This window comes from Epinephelus lanceolatus, chromosome 24 (genome assembly GCF_041903045.1).
Source record: "Epinephelus lanceolatus isolate andai-2023 chromosome 24, ASM4190304v1, whole genome shotgun sequence".
Lineage (NCBI taxonomy): Eukaryota > Metazoa > Chordata > Actinopteri > Perciformes > Serranidae > Epinephelus > Epinephelus lanceolatus.
The window spans coordinates 2,472,871-2,489,418 of NC_135757.1; the positions used below are offsets into that span (position 1 = coordinate 2,472,871).

Consider the following 16,548-nt stretch of genomic DNA (forward strand, 5'->3'; position numbering starts at 1 on the left):
TAATAATAGTAATAATAATAATAAATTATTATTATTATTATTACTGTATTAAAAAAAGATTTGTTGGATATATTAAGTGTATAATTTTATAGAATACAAAATCTTTATCATTTGTCAAGAATCGTATTTACAGTCAAAAAGGCACATCATATGACATTTAAATACAGATCATATTATATAATATTACTATAGCTGAGCTAAAGTGCAAAGCATCAATAAATGATAATGAAGGGTTAAAACAGACATGAAATAAAAAACAAAATAAAAGCGGTCATTCAGGAATAAGGGTACACTTATTTACAATTTTACACAGTTAATTGTTTTATGCAGAACAATCTAAGAGTCAGAATCAGAATCAGAAATACTTTATTGATCCCCGAGTGGAAATTATGATTCGTTACAGTTGCTCTGATGTAAAGAATAGATAGATAGATAATCAGTATGTAAATATAAAAGCAATAAAATACATTTTTTAAAAAAGAAATGTATGTTAAAATAAAAAGTAAAAAGAAAATGTGCATTATGCTACAATGTTTATCACTGGTACTTAAGATATTAAATTATTAAAAATAAAATATATATTTTTTGATATATTTTGAGGCTATAAGTGTGAAATTTAACTACAATATATACTTTGATATAATAAACAAGAATAGAATAAAAGTAAACATATGGAATACGTACAGTTATGTGCATGATAAAGTCGTATACAGAGAAATATTGCGCAGATGAATTATTGCACTCAATGTATACTTATGAACTATAAATGTAATGTAGGAACCACTTCCTGTTGCGCTCTGTGGTGCATCATGGGGGACTGAGTCTGTCACTGAGAGTGCTCCTGACCTCAGCCTTCTCAGAAACAAAGATGGCTCTGGCCCTTCTTGTAGAGGGCTTCAGTTCATTGTCCACATGCACTCCCAGGTACCTGTAGTCCTTCACAATGTCCACACTGACCCCAGGGATGGAAACAGGGGTCACCGGCGCCTTTGACCTCCTCAGATCCACCACAGTTTTGCAGGTAAATGATGGCACCGGGACTCTCAGTCGGGGCTGGTAGGTGGACTGGAGGAGGGCTAAGAGACCCATATTTGTGTCTAAGTATAATCAAATGGGGCAATTGTGCACCCTCAATGTGCGTCCACTAAACTGTGTTTGTTGTTGTCGCTGACAGGCTCAGGTTGTTACTATCAGTGTCAGACAGCATTATGGAGAGGATCCCTACACAGATAGACCTTTTTGTTTGACCAGAAACAGCCCTGAAATCACCGTCACCAAACCCACCAGACTCCATTTAAAAAATCAGTAATTTTATCCCTGTAAAACCTGCTTTATATAAAGTTGACAAACACAAAATAAAACTCACAGAAATCATCTCCGTTCATCTTTCTACTGTTCCAACAATCACCAGCTCTGGTTTGGTTGATATTAAACCTTTAATCACCCAGTTAGATGTGACAACATGCTGCCTCTACCCACGTTAAAATTACCGCTTTTTTACATGGAGTCTTGTGGGTTTGGTGATGGTGATGTCAGGGCTGTTTTTAACATCCAAAATGGATCTTACTCTGTAACACAAATGTTTGTCCTATCTGTAATAATAATCTGAGCCTGTCAGCAACACACTTTAAGCGGATGTAAATTGAGGTTGCACAATTGCCCCACTTGGTTACACTGCAGCCTGATTAGCTGCTGCCAACTGCAGCCGTCTTGCTCAACACTGGACCAGTTTAAAAACTTGTTCCCGTTCGTCACTTAGACACAGATAAGTGGGAAAACTGGGTCCAAGTTGAGAAATACTTAAGTTACCCTTTAAGGGTGACGGAGACCTTTCCTTAAGAATTTATTATAGCTACTGGAGGCTCGTGTGGAGTAACAGAGAATAAATCAGGATCATTAACTGGATGAAACCAGATTATATTTCCGCACAGCTGTTATCAGATGTATTTATTTGACAGGAAGCCAATACATGTCTGTGACATCACAGCTTGTGTTTTTGTTGGATTCTTCCAACGAGGTTGAGGGCTAAAGACCGGTCAAGTAACCCAGAATAAAAGTTATGATTTCCGGTTGTGAACTGTCAGTATGAAATACGACTTGTGTAGTAGTGTTTTTTCCCCTATTAGAAACATTTGTGCTTTTATTTTGGCAGGGAAATCCCTTCACTTCCGCTAGCCGTTAGTTCGCTACCCGTTAGCTTAACCATCCGAGGCAGCGAGCGGAGCTCCCGTCAGCAGCCTGGAAAGTGCAACAAAATGAAAGCTGTCGGTTAACTTTGCTTTTTGATTCCCGCGCGGACACGGAGATACTCTGTCGGACAAACCGTCGTCGTGTCATTTTGCTGCCTGGAAAGATCCGCGGGCTGAACGGACAACCGTCGGGCCTCGTCGTCGTGGCCCAGCAGGACTCGAGTGAAGTTGGGAGCGGACTGCCAAACTTCTGCTTCCTCCAGCGGCTCTCCGCGGGGCCCGGGGCTCCTGTCACCGGCCCTGTGGAGGAGAAAGTGACCACAAACCGAACCGACCACCAGGTAAGATGCTAACGATGAACCTGCCCGCTACGTACCTCTCACTACCTCGCTTAATGGTCGCTTTTTGCGGTCGTGCGGTGCGGGAGAGCCTTCAGTAGCTATGCGGCTAGTTAGCATTAGCTTAGCATGACAACTTCCCTGGCCTGACAGCTAGCCATAACGTTACTAGGAACTGTTGGTTAGCATTAGCCACTTAGCTTCTTCCACAAGCTACAAACATGCAGCTAATTGTGTGTTATGAATATATTTAAACATGCCAGGTCATTAATGGAGCACATTGTGGTGCAGCTCGTGAGGCCACATTAGCTAGCAACAGTTGTTAGTCAATATTAGCATGCGGGGCTACCAAGCTAACGCTAGCAAGTTGAATTAAATTAGATCCCATATATTACACATTATCCTGCGTTACACTGCTGAACTACACATTATGTGATATTATGTCACCTCCTTACACCTTATATATAATGTCCTGCACCATCTTAATAAGTTGGGGTGTATATTTTTGTGTGGCAGTATTATATTGATTACTTCAAAATTAGATAAATAATTGATATGACATAAACAAATTAAACTTTTGGTAGCCTACTAGAATAATATAGTCACTTGCCTTTTCCGTTTACTAGATACATTTAGCTGCAATAAAAACCAACCTCTTTATTTATTCATTGAAACTGCTGAACATGTAGCACCTCGCAACAAGTTTAAAATCATAATAATATCGTATCATGACGTATGTATCGTATCGCAGAGCCTCCGTTTTTTTTCATTTTTAATTTTATGTCATTTTATTTTTTAGTTTTTACACGATAGTAATCAGGATTTTTTTCTCAGAAATGTAATTATTATATATTTTTTATACATACATACGTATATATATATATATATATATATATATATATATATATATATATATATATATATATGTGTATATGTATATATATATATGTATATATATATATATATATATATATGTATATATATGTATAACAAGTCCCTTGTTTTGGACGTGGGGTCGGTCTTTTCCACAAAATATTAGGGAAGGGGAAAAATCACATCGTATCACAATATTTTTGTGTGACAATATCATATCGATTTTTTAAAAATTAGATAAATAATTGAAATGACAAATACAAATTAAACTAAGGCATATAATCACTTGCCTTTTCCGTTTACTAGATACATTTTGCTGCAATAAAAACCAACTTCTTTCTTTATTCATTAAAGCTGTTGAACACGTAGCACATCGCTAAGTTTGAAATAGTAATAATATTGTACCGTGATGTATGTATTGCGATAATATCGTATTGCGGAGCCTCTGGTTTTTTTTTTTTTATTATTTATTATGTTATTTGTCATACGATAGTAATTGGGATACAATTTTTTTTCTCAGAAATGTAATTATTTTATTTATTTTTTAATATATATATATATATATATATATATATATATATATAAATATAACAAGTCCCTTGTTTAGGATTTGGGGTCGGTCTTGTTCACAAAATATTGGGGGAGGGGGAAAAATCAATACAGCATAGTGTCACAATATTTTTGTGTGACAATATCGAATCAATTTGTTTTATCATATAAACTATTATTATTACAAATACAAATGAAACATTTGGTAGCCTACTAAAATAATATAATCCGTTGCTTTTTCGGTTTACTACATACGTATTTGCTGCAGTAAAAATGAAGTGAAATGAACAGACATTATTTTATTCGATAAAAACTGTTGATGTTGACGTTCACTTTAGCGACATAATTTGCAAATCGCAATAATAGTGTAGAGTATCGTATAGTGGATCCTCTGGTGATTCCCACCTCTAATAATTAGAAATATTACGTTATATATTAAATGACTAATCGACTATTGAAGTAATCAATGACTATTTTAGTAGTCGTCTGACCAGTTTGAGTCATTTTTCATAGAAAAGTACTATAAAAATACCCCAAAATACTCTTATTGCAGCTTCTTACGTTCAAATATTGGCAGCTTTACACACTCTCCCGTGACGGTTAACTAAAACCCTTTGGCGTGAGTACGACACAAGACATTAGATGACATCATTTTGGGGTTTGGGAGAGACAGAGCGACATTTTCAACATTTTAACACATTTTTTGGTAAAATGATTTGTCGACTAATCGAAGAAATAGTCGACAATGAAAATAATTGTTAGTTGCAGCACTAATGTTAAAATGTTATGGTGTCTTATTTTTGCATTATGGTCTGGACGACATTCGTAGCCTTAATAGACCCAGAAGAAAAAAAGTTTGGATGTTATACCGTGGAATAAGGCGGGCTGGGAATCACCTGAGGCTCCACGATGCGATGTTATCGCGATACTTCAGTCATGATACGATATTACTGCGATTTTAAACGTGCGTTGTTATAGTATTAACAATGGTAAATATTTATATTTAGTAGGGATGCACGGTAATATTCGCACGTCATCGACACTGGCCGATATTGGCTTTGTTATCATATTTTAGTGTAGTGAATAAATACCTGATATCAGTGACTCTTCTACTTTCCCTGTTTATCTGAACTCGTCCTGTCCCGTCCCTCTGAGGATCAATAAAGCTTTATCTTATCTGAAAGCTAATTATCTACCACAGCAGCCCACAATAATGCCAGGATTGTTGCCGTCAACTTCTCAGGGTCCTGTGACATCAGTGCAGTGACTCACCATATACGATATTTGTCAGGAAAATGTTAAAAGCTAAGCAGACGTTAATGTCACGTCTCATCAGTGTGATGATCAGTCAGTGGTGATGGCAGACTCTGATCAGCAGACGCCATGTTGACTGTCACTTCCAGACTGACACAGATCCTGTGTTTGTAGTGTCGCATGGTAACATCACCACTTCCCACTCGCAACACGTAAACATATTGTGACAGCTTGTGTCGACTGGGCAGGAGAAACGCTGGGGAATTTATGATTTGATCACAATCTCACAGGAATGGCTGCAACAGATGATTATGTACGTTATCATTTAAGATAATGCTGTTATTGCTTATCAAAGTTTAAGCTACCTTACCCTCAGAGGGAGGCCTGAACTCTTCCTGGAGTCCACACACAACAAGACAAACATAAACTAAGACATTTACACAAATAAAAGTCTCATTAAGAATGTGTTTAAGTAATAAAGTACTAAATCAGATTGAACACCGCTTTCATCCTGACTCTTTCCTCTGGCTTTATCAGTATTGTTGTGGCCGTAATGTTTCCATGTGTGTGTAGCAGAGATGTGCTGATGAGTCGGCAGCTTCAGACTCTAACTCGAGTCCACATCAGCCACACATTAGGATTTATGTTGTCCCTCTGCTGTTGCAGGAGAAAGGAATCCCTTTGATGGGAGAATCCTCTTTCCTGGCCTCCTGGGTCAATCGCCGTGCCACAATGATGGGTATGTATGTGTGTGTGTTTAAGATACTGTTACTGTTTGGCTGCCGGCCCTCAGTGAATAATGCTCCTCTTGTGTTATGTCCTTTAATGTAAGTGGCATGTAACGTGTCACTGCTGCAGGTCTGGAAAGATAAAGTAATTTAAAACATTTTTTAAGTCTTGAGATGTTAAAGGTTTGCGAGAGTGCTGCAGATAAGAAGGTGTTTTTGTCTGTGTTAGGTTGAAGCACGAGATGCTCTGTTCATTCAACTTTTATCGACATAGTCTGTGAAATGAACCCGCCTCTTGTCATCCCTCAGATGAGCAGGAGGCGCTGAACTCGATCATGCAGGACTTGGCCGAACTGCACCGCTCCAGCCGTCCTGCCATGTTCCTGTCGGACCTGACCAAAGCCTCCTCACCCAAGAACCAGGTAACCGTTCACATTTAAACCGCTACCAGTTCTGGTGCCTCAAATTTGGTGCTTTACTCTTTCAGTAATAACAAAAATGTCATTTTGAACAAGCTGCAGGCGTGATGTAGTCGACTGAAGGCCCAGACACACCAAACTGACATCCGAGAACTAGCGGTGATGAGAGCCCAACGCTGTGTTGCCTCTCGTTGCCTTGTTTCAGCCAGAAAGTTGCAGTTAGCCAGTTATTACATTAGCAACACAGTCCAGTGTTGAAAGAGCAGGACAGATTTACCGTGCGCCAGTGAACTGTAACTCGAACCATCAGGACACGTTTCTGCTGAAGAGCTCGTTGGCTAAAGAAAGATAATCTAACCTCAGAGTGATTTCAATTGCTTTGGCGTCACTGATCCAACATGCTGAATCAGCGAAAAGAAGGCCAACTCGTGCAGACAAGGGTCAGTGGTGCGGGACACACCGCACCGACGAGGCAGACGCTCACCAGTTGCCCAGCTTTGACCTTCGGCTTGGTGTGTCGCGGCCTTAAAACACAATTCTGTTTGTCTGCTGTTTTCTAATCGCACATCGAGCTAATTTGTCTACAAGAAAGAAAAACTCACATTTCTACTTATTTGCCGCATCAAAAGCCTACCGTAACGTGAATTTTGTGAACCATTACATCCCTAGTTATTACTCTGATAATACAGAAAAGAAAAATGACCAGACGCTCAAACTGTCGCATCTGATCGGTGCTGCTGAAGCTGACAGAGCGGCTGTGGAGCTCTGTAGTCGGCCTCCCAGCATTTAGTTGCTTCTGCTTCCTGTCTGAAGTTGAACCCTGGCCTTAGACGTCCATGGCTGGTTTCCAAGCTTCAGGGTGCTGAGCAGCACTTCGACCTCTTGTCTAAACCCAGCGTTCTCACTTTGATGCACCAGGCACAGATGGATTGAAAGGCCCTGACACACCAAGCCGACGGTTGGCTGTCGACCAAATTTGGGCCGTCGGTGAGCGTCTGTTGGCCTAGTTTTTGCGGTGTGTCCCGCACCGTTGGCACTTTTCGGCCGATTGAGCATGTTGAATTGGCGGCGGAGCTTGTCGGTGAGAGAGATCACTCTGATTGGCTGTTCAGGTTTTATTTCCTCGCCCCTGTAGCGAGTGAATCTGCCTGTAGTGAAACCGGGGCTAACCGGTGCTTCCTCCTCAGGCTCCACTTCACTCAGCTGCCCCACAGACCCGCTGCTTCTTCACACTTTAACCTGAATAACAAACCGGAGCTAGCTGGGAGGCTAGCAGAGCGTTAGCCGCAGCATGACCGGAGGGAAGCACAGCCAGTTAGCCTCCGCTAGTCTCTGAGCTAGCCCCGGCTCTCCGTTTGGATCCAACCGGAGCACCGAGCCCTGGTTTGTTATTCAGGTTAAAGTGGGAAGAAGCAGCGGGTTTATCGGGCAGCTGAGTGAAGTGGAGCCTGCGGAGGAAACACCGGGACCGTCTGGATGTAATAGTCCGTGGAGGTGCTGCGGTGCTCAGCTGCACAGATAGGAAACCCCTCGGCTGACAGGATGTACCACTCTCTCACTCCGCTCTCTCTCACGCAGGCGCAGAACGTACATGCTACTTGGCCGTCGGATGTAGTCCGTGTGGTGCAACTGACACAGGGCGACGTGAGGCGACGTAGACGACGAACAGTTGGCTTTTGTCGCTGCTAGTTCTTTGATGTCAGTTTGGTGTGTCAGCACCTTAATATGAATTGGTACTCCTTTGGTTTCCCTTAAGAGTCCCGGGTTCAGTTCCCACCCCAGACTATGTTTTGTCTTTTAGGCCTTCTTCTAGAACAATGATAATTGATCGTATAGAAGATCTGAGGGCTGAAACGTCATCTGATTAAAGGAGAAATGTACATGGAGCCGGAGTGCGTGACACTGGTTTCCCACTTTGAGTCTAGTGCCAGTAATCAGCACCGCACTGAAACACTTGGTGTGTGATACTTGTCTAAATAAGGCAAGAATGTCACACACAGTGCCAGTGAAGGAAACATTAGGAAACAAAAAGCCTCTGATGTGATTTTAACGTGACTCTCTCTCCAACAGAACGACGTCAGAGTCAAGTTCGAGTTCAAAGGGGAGAAGAGGTGAGGCTTCACCAGGTTCACCATTTTCATGAGCCTACATGTCCGTACGGGTTACAAACAGGTTCTGAGGGCACTGTACAGAAAGAGTTAGGTGGAAACGCAGCTATGTTGTCCTCTGACCTCTCCTCTTCTCTGCAGGATCTTGCAGTTCCCTCGACCCGTCAAGCTGGACGACCTGAAGGCGAAAGCTAAGGTGGCTTTCGGTCAGACGATGGACCTTCACTACACCAACAACGAGGTGTGAAGCCTTCTCAGGCCTGCACGTTTTTGATAATGACGCTGAATCTATCGACACTAAAGCTGTTTCTTGTTCTTGTTGTTGCAGTTGGTGATTCCACTGACGACTCAGGACGACCTGGACAAGGCCGTGGAGCTGCTGGATCGCAGCGTTCACATGAAGAGCCTGAAGATCCTCCTGGTGCTCCAGAGCTCCTCTCAGGTGAGCAGTAGAGAAATGTCGACCAGTTTTTTAATCTTCAGTAGTGACCATAAATCACAGCCTGTTCTCTCTCTGTCTGCCCAGAACTCTTCCTCCAACATGGACCTGCTGCCGTCCCACGAGGAGCTGGACAACACGGGATTCAGGGTCGCTGACAAGAAGAGTATGCTGGCTTTGATAGGTGAGTGTCATCTTGTAGAGACGCACAGACATGACAGGACCTCAGAAATTTGGACGTCATAATGCCCCCAAAATAAACCGACCTTTCTTCAACCGACCTCAGGCTCCCATTCGACGGACCGCAGCTCCCCTCCTCCAGGATACATTCCTGACGCGCTCCAGCAGGTGGCGAGGAACGGCTCCTTCACCAGCATCAACAGCGAGGGGGAGTTCATCCCTGAGAGCATGGACCAGGTACGACCAGTGTTGACCTTGTGTTGTGTGGTTCTGTACATACTACCCCCAGTGTTTGGGTACATGGGCGTGTTTAAGCAGTCGGCAGGCTTGTAAGAGTTTGTGTCTTTTTTTCAGATGCTGGACCCGCTGTCCATGAGCAGTCCAGAAAACTCTGCATCCGGAAGTTGTCCTTCTTTAGACAGCCCACTGGACAGGTCAGGACGCTGGATATTTTATTCATACAACAGTTTACTGAGTGGAGGTCAGAGACTCAGCCTGAAGAACAAACTGCACTCTGTAGTAATATCCTGTCTTGGTTTTGTTTTTTGTTTGTTTTGCAGTGACTACCCAAAATCCAGGATGCCCCGAGCACAGAGCTACCCCGACAACCACCAGGACTTTCCAGGTACACAAATCAGCTTCACTGTAACTCGCAGCATTCACAGACAAACACTTGTCTTTATCTGGACACATTTTCCTCACAAATACAACATGCTAACGTTATTAGCACAAGCCTATGACATTTTACATTGTATAAATTAGCCTAGCGGCTAGCAGACTTTTCTTCTGCTCATATGAAGCAGGATAAATCACACACTGGACTTAAAATGCTATTTTTGTGGAGGCTTTACTGTCTTTCACAATTTATTGTGTCTTATCTGTGAAATTAAAGTCGCTGCAGCATCATTATCCTCCTCTTCCTCCCCAGAGTACGACATCCCAGTGTTTGAGAAGTCGGGCAAAGGTGGAACGTACCCTCGACGATACGGCATTCCCTTCGGCCTTCAGGATTACAGCGACGGTGGGTCATTTTCTCCTCATGACTCCTGACATGTGAACATCAGCGTCACTTTGCACTACAACGTCCTCTTCCTCTGCTCCACAGGGAGGAAGACCTTCCCTCGGGCCCGGCGAACACAGGTCCACGGCTTCCGCTCGCCGGTCAGCTTCAGCCCGACGGAGCAGTCGCCCAGCACCAGCAGCGGCAGCAGCGTCTTCACCCCGGACCTGGAGGAGGCCCCAGGCCCCGCCAGGAGGCCACGGAGGGGCAGCGACATTGAACCCAACCCCAACCCGACCACGGCGCCGACGCTGTCTGTGATGGACATCAGCCCGCCTAGCCGCTGTGAGCTGCACGTTGATTTCATCTGTCTGTACAGCAGCTGTTTTTTTTTTTTCTCCGCAGCGGTTTGATTGTATCTGATGTGTTTGTGTGCAGCCCCACGCGCCCCGACAAACTGGCGGCTGGGGAAGCTCCTGGGCCAGGGCGCCTTCGGACGGGTGTTTCTCTGTTATGATGCCGATACTGGGCGGGAACTGGCGGTCAAACAGGTCCAGTTTGACCCGGAAAGTCCAGAGACCAGCAAGGTGAGAAGAGTCTGATGTTTGTTGTCAGACAGTGTGCACGTTGAAAAACAGTCAAGCAGGAAACGATAAAAGTTTGTGATGTTTTTCGGTCGTTCAGGAGGTGAGCGCGTTGGAGTGTGAAATCCAGCTCCTGAAGAATCTGTGCAACGAGCGGATCGTCCAGTACTACGGCTGTCTGAGAGACACCATGGAGCGGACGCTCTCCATCTTCATGGAGTACATGCCCGGGGTGAGTGCTACTTTAAAGCTGGAGCCTATGCATTTGTAGATGCCGATGTACCAGTAGGAACCCCCTCTCTCTGAACTGACCTGTGATTGGACAAAATCTGACACTTGTCTGTCACTCTGCGTCCCTCAGGGCTCCATTAAGGACCAGCTGAAGTCGTACGGAGCGCTGACGGAAAACGTGACGCGCCGCTACACCCGGCAGATCCTGGAGGGAGTTTCCTACCTGCACAGCAACATGATCGTCCACAGAGACATCAAAGGTGAGGAGGACGACTTACTGTATTCAGAATTCTCACACTTACAACAACCAACACAAATCAAGTCATGGTCAGGAATACGAAGGTGTAAAGCTACGACGAGAGGAAGATGCAGCCGGGTGACTCTGTCTCGTTTGTGCTCAGGGGCCAACATCCTTCGTGACTCGGTGGGTAACGTGAAGCTGGGAGACTTCGGGGCCAGCCGGCGGCTTCAGACCATCTGTCTGTCAGGAACAGGCATCATGTCTGTGACCGGCACGCCGTACTGGATGAGCCCAGAAGTGATCAGTGGAGAGGGCTACGGCAGGAAGGCCGACATCTGGTGAGAACACACACGAGTCCTGGCCTTTCTTTAGAATATAAGTCTGTAAATATAAGGTCTTTTAAGTCTTTAAATTGTCGTTAACTGTCTGATACCTGGAGACACGCTGTCCCAAAACTGTCCTGGTCAAGTTAGTGAGTAAATGACAGACTTCACATAAGAATGAAGGAACTATTTGACAAAAGCACATCTCGTCTCTCTGATTTGTGTTATTCCGCCCTCAGGAGTGTCGGCTGCACCGTAGTGGAGATGCTGACGCAGCGACCCCCGTGGGCGGAGTTCGAGGCCATGGCAGCCATCTTTAAGATCGCCACCCAGCCCACCAACCCCGTGCTGCCCGCCCACGTGTCGGACCACTGCCGAGAGTTCCTCAAACGGATCTTTGTAGAGACGAAGCAGCGGCCGTCTGCCGATGAGCTACTGAGGCACATCTTTGTACATTAACCCCTGAACCTTTAACCCCCTCCACCCCCCCGCCTGCCTGCCGAACTGCCAGATACGGCCTTACCTGACGGGGCGTCCTTGTCTCTGACCCCGCCCCCTCCACCTCCACGCTGAAACCATACTGGACCAGGAGGAAGAGGCTGGAAGAAGGTGGGGTGTGGCGGCGGGGAGGAGGGGGCGTGTACCTGCTCCTCCTGTCTCTGTTTGTATGAGACTGCCATAGAGGACATGGGTTTTTATTTTGTTTTTCTCCGCAAGTTGCACCTTAATTTGTCGAACCCGCCGGGGTGGAGCACTTCCTCCTGACTCTTTGGAACCTTTTTCATGTTTGTACGGTTTCTCTCTTCAAACGTTTTGGAGTGGGATAGCGTCGGTGTTGTGGACCTACAGGAGGTGATGCCTGGCTCTCGAGTGGCCCCGCCCCCCCATCTCGCTGACCCGACCCCAGAATGTAGTCTCCTGCCAAAACCCAGAGCGATGGTGATGACCTGGGCCCGCTGCTATAGACGAAACTAAACCCCCCTCAACGCAGAGAACACTCCCCGAAAACAGTTTCCGCTCACCTGCCTTCATCCCTCGTCCTCTTCCTCTCTGATGTTTTGTCTCTCTGCTTCACTGTCTGTAATCTACCTTCCCTCCTCTTCATCTTCGTTCTTCGCCTTGTGCCTTTTCTGTTTTTTAAACGCAGTGTAGGAGTGACGTCATGGATAACCTCCGTCGTTCTCAAAGGTTTCTCAGTGTTGTTTTGCCTCCCGGATAAACTGCCTTCGCACCGTTAGCCCAAATCCAGCTGATCTCACTTCAGCTGTAACGTCCGTTTCTGCCTTTTCTGTAACGGGGACTCGTGGTGTCGATCAGGGAGCGCCCTGATCCCACCTGCTCTACCTGCCTGCTCCGGCTGGTAACCAAATATCCTTCAGACTCTGTTTGTAAAACTTGCCGTGCTGGATTAATAATGAAACGTTGCTGGTGAATTCTGGGACGTACCAGCGAACTGGTACTCGGACAAGGATCGGTACTCCTGCTTTTTCTCTTCAAACGCCCCCTTCTCTCCTCGGCTTCGATAAGTATTCACTCATCGGCTGGGTCGAGCTGTTGTCATGGCAGATCAGAGGTGGATGAGCTGTTGGTATATTAACTGCTACATGAACTCGCTGGCATTTATTAACCTAAATAAAATACAGGCTAGATTAGATCTAAAACTATAAGTAGGTCAGTTGATTGTACGGCTGAGTATCGTTTAAAAAGTTATGATACCAGCGCCCTTAAAGTGAAAGGAATACCTCACTCGATGCAAAGTGGTGTGAAGTATGGCCATAAACATTTCCCTGGCATCTCGGCACACTGAACTGCAGACTCTGTCAGAACAACACAGATTGTATGGGAGTGTGAGCGCCGCACCAGGGACACTTGTGAGAATCCGCCCTTATGCACACAGTGACAGGATATCAGAGAATTCACGGCGACGAAGGCTGACCGTCACGTTGCCTGTGTCTGTGTCTCTCACAGCACAAAGACCACAGCCGACCGCCAACAACTACGTACGTTTGGCATCTGCGTGAGAGGAAATAATTCTCCACAGCAGCAGGTGGCGGTCGTCTGTATTCATCTTTCAAAAGGGGAAACCGGAAGACTGATAGGACAGATTGCGCCTTAGGTTTGAGACGCAGCTACAGTCTGTGTTCGGCAGCCTTTAGTGTTGATAGACTCATGACGTGTAACCAATGAGATAACCAGTAGTAGATAGTTGATTTATTTTATAAGCTATCGGATTATGAACAAAGGATTCGGATGATCATGAAAATGTTGAATATCGTGGCCGATCATCGGCTTGGTGTGTCAAGGCTCTTAGTATCACATGGCTAACATTATCTGACGACTTTCGGTGCTGGTCTGTGTTTATTTAGACTGTTTAATAGTTCGGTGTTGGATGTTAGCCGCTGCTACTGTGTTAGCTCGTTAGCAAAGTGGGAGGACAATGCCTCCAGAGATGGCAGCAACAGAAAGTTCGCTGATCATGAGGGGCATCGGGATGATCCGGGAATCCAGGTATCATTTGAGCAGAGACGTTCGGATAAAGACTGGGTATATGGGTCGATACGTTAAAGGTTTGGAGCACTGATACAGAGCCTCCGTCTCTGACTGTTTTATTTTATTAATCCAGAAAATGATCAATGAAAGCGATCGATAGTTGCAGCCCTGATATCAGCGATATGATTATTCCAGTCAGGAAATATCTTCTCAAGGAAAGAGGCTAAGAATCTGACTGCCCTGGAGGTTTTGTAGGTCTGCCATGACATCACTCTTTCCCTCGGAGCAGGAGGGAGGCGCCATTGCAAGGCGAGAAGCTCACAGCTGATTGGCCAGAGGTTCTGGCTGCATGACGCTGTCGTCGGTTGTATTTCAAACTAGCGGGTGGATTGATGCACCCGGACATTTCTATCTGCTCGTCATTTCACCCACAGGTACATTTACAGGTAACTTCATTTCCTCTGCTGCAGTCGGTACCTGTGTTCCTCCAGCCAAGGCTTCACTGTGCCATATCCCAGTGCTCTTGTTGTTGTTTGTTGTTGTTTATTTACATGCACTCCGACAGATTTGACTCACACTCGAAGACGTTTACAGTATCTCACAGCTTTTGTTCCTTCGCAGCGATCGGCGTCGCCAAATCAGATATTAACTCGTCACTTTAGCCAAACCACAAACACTCCGTTCAACATGTGTCGCTCTGCGTTTCCTCCCCGGGGCCGAGCTTCCATCGTGACGTCTGTCTGTTGAGTACGACTCGCTGTTCATAGCACTGGCTCCATAACTATGCACCAGTAAGATGTTCGTCGGCTTCTGCAACCAGCGACTCCTCGGCTGATGTTAGAGCAGCGACACGCACTGATGACTCTGATTAACCTGATCGATACTCGTCAACATGATCAATCACAGATCAAACAGACGTCAAGACTTTAACAGACGGTACCGAACACTTTGCTGTCGGATGTACGAAGCTAAAATCTGACAGGAAGTTGTGTTTCTGCTTTTTAAAGGTGCAGTCAGTAAAGTTTTAACGGCACAATTTAATCCGTAATATCAGTTGCTTTGTTATGAGTCGCTCTGAACTGTTGTCTCAGCTGGCGTCACCTCACGTGATTCGATCACTGCTCGATATCATGGATGTTCCTTGCGACTAATTTCTCTGCCGTTTTAAAAAGAAGTTTAAATTTAGACTAGTAGGACAGATATGGCTTGAAGGGAGAGTAAAGCGGGATTTATACTTGTTCGTCTGCTCTCTGCATTCGTCCTAAGGTCAACTGATGTGCACTTTGGTTCAAATAGAGCACTTTTTTAAAAATGGAAATTCCTGTCTCTTGTTGTAGTTCCCTGCAGCGGCCACCAGATGGTAGTAAAGAACCATATTTTACTGATTGCACCTTTTTTAAAGCACTCATCAGGTCTTTACTGATTCATGAAGGTCGGTTTGATCGTGATTTAATGTCTCACAGAACTCGTGATTTCCTCTCAAGGTACTCGTTAGATTTATTGTAAAGATTCGTCATGTCGTGCGTCAGCGATCAGCCGATGGATCCTCGCAGGATGTGGAAACTGACACAAACTCCTCCACTTGATTTATGCATTCTCAGAACGGTACGCATCCACACGAAGCTGCAGAAAAGACGACATTTTAGATTTTTTGCAAACATTAGTGGTTGTATTGAGTTCGAGGCGGCCGGCAGCAAACTGTCGCAAACGCCGCCAGCACTGGTTAAACCTTGATACGCACTACCATTATGCACTATCTTTGATTCACTGATGCTTTCCCACGACTCCTCGCCGGATGCCGCGCGGCGCAGCTCCGTTCAGCGACCTTTTCTTTGCACATTTTAAAGACGATTTTTTTATTTTTACACAAGTGTGACTGTGAGCGTGTGTGTGTGTGTGTGTGTGTGGAAGCAAAGACTCAACACATGAATGTAACGTCTCTCTTTTTCACCGTCAGATGGCCTCGTTCACCGCCGCGGATGAACTCCTCGGTACCAGTATTTGTCACCTGCAGACGCCAAGATACACCTGTAGTTCTCTCTCTAGTGTCTAAAGCCACTGCTGCCACTCCTGTGTGTAAGTGTGTGTGAGAGTGTGTGTGTGTGAGTTTGTGAACGTGCATTTACTGCAATTTGTGCTCTTTGGACACTGCGCCCGAAATGCCTTGAGCATTCTGACTGTAGGAGGGGAGAACATTAAAATAATAATTAAAAATAAATAAAAAACTGTACAAATGTATAAAATGAGAAATGTACCCTTTTTTAAAAAAAGACCAGTCCACTTATATCCCACCTGTTTGGTCTGTGTGTATTGTAAAAGAAGCCATGTTTATAATTCTAATTGGTTTGTGACCAATACGCCTGTTTATATCAGATCTGTATATCAGTGGTACGCATAATTTTTTAATATATATTTTTTATTTTTCTTTTTTTTAAATGGGAGATTTTATGCATGGTTGGGTCCTGAGAGACGCAGCGGTGCCGTCGAATGGTTGCTGTTTTTTGGCAAAATTCTCTGGAGTATTGCGACAGCTCTGTGTTCATAATTACGACAATTATGACAATGAAAAACAATAAAAGATATTTATTTCACTTTGTTTTAG

The 16,548-nt window shown here is 44.7% G+C and overlaps 1 protein-coding gene across 1 annotated transcript; it reads left to right on the forward strand.

Annotated features, from left to right (window-relative positions):
• Positions 1 to 2,182: 2,182 nt before the first annotated feature.
• Positions 2,183 to 16,537, forward strand: map3k2 (mitogen-activated protein kinase kinase kinase 2). Its single transcript, XM_033615676.2, has 17 exons — positions 2,183 to 2,530; positions 5,870 to 5,942; positions 6,241 to 6,353; positions 8,421 to 8,461; positions 8,600 to 8,699; positions 8,787 to 8,900; positions 8,985 to 9,081; positions 9,184 to 9,314; positions 9,432 to 9,511; positions 9,638 to 9,702; positions 10,006 to 10,098; positions 10,183 to 10,422; positions 10,516 to 10,664; positions 10,762 to 10,893; positions 11,023 to 11,152; positions 11,294 to 11,471; positions 11,696 to 16,537. Exons 2-17 carry the CDS (start codon positions 5,888 to 5,890, stop codon positions 11,913 to 11,915), a joined length of 1,938 nt encoding a protein of 645 aa, XP_033471567.1. The 5' UTR covers positions 2,183 to 2,530; positions 5,870 to 5,887; the 3' UTR covers positions 11,916 to 16,537.
• Positions 16,538 to 16,548: the final 11 nt, after the last annotated feature.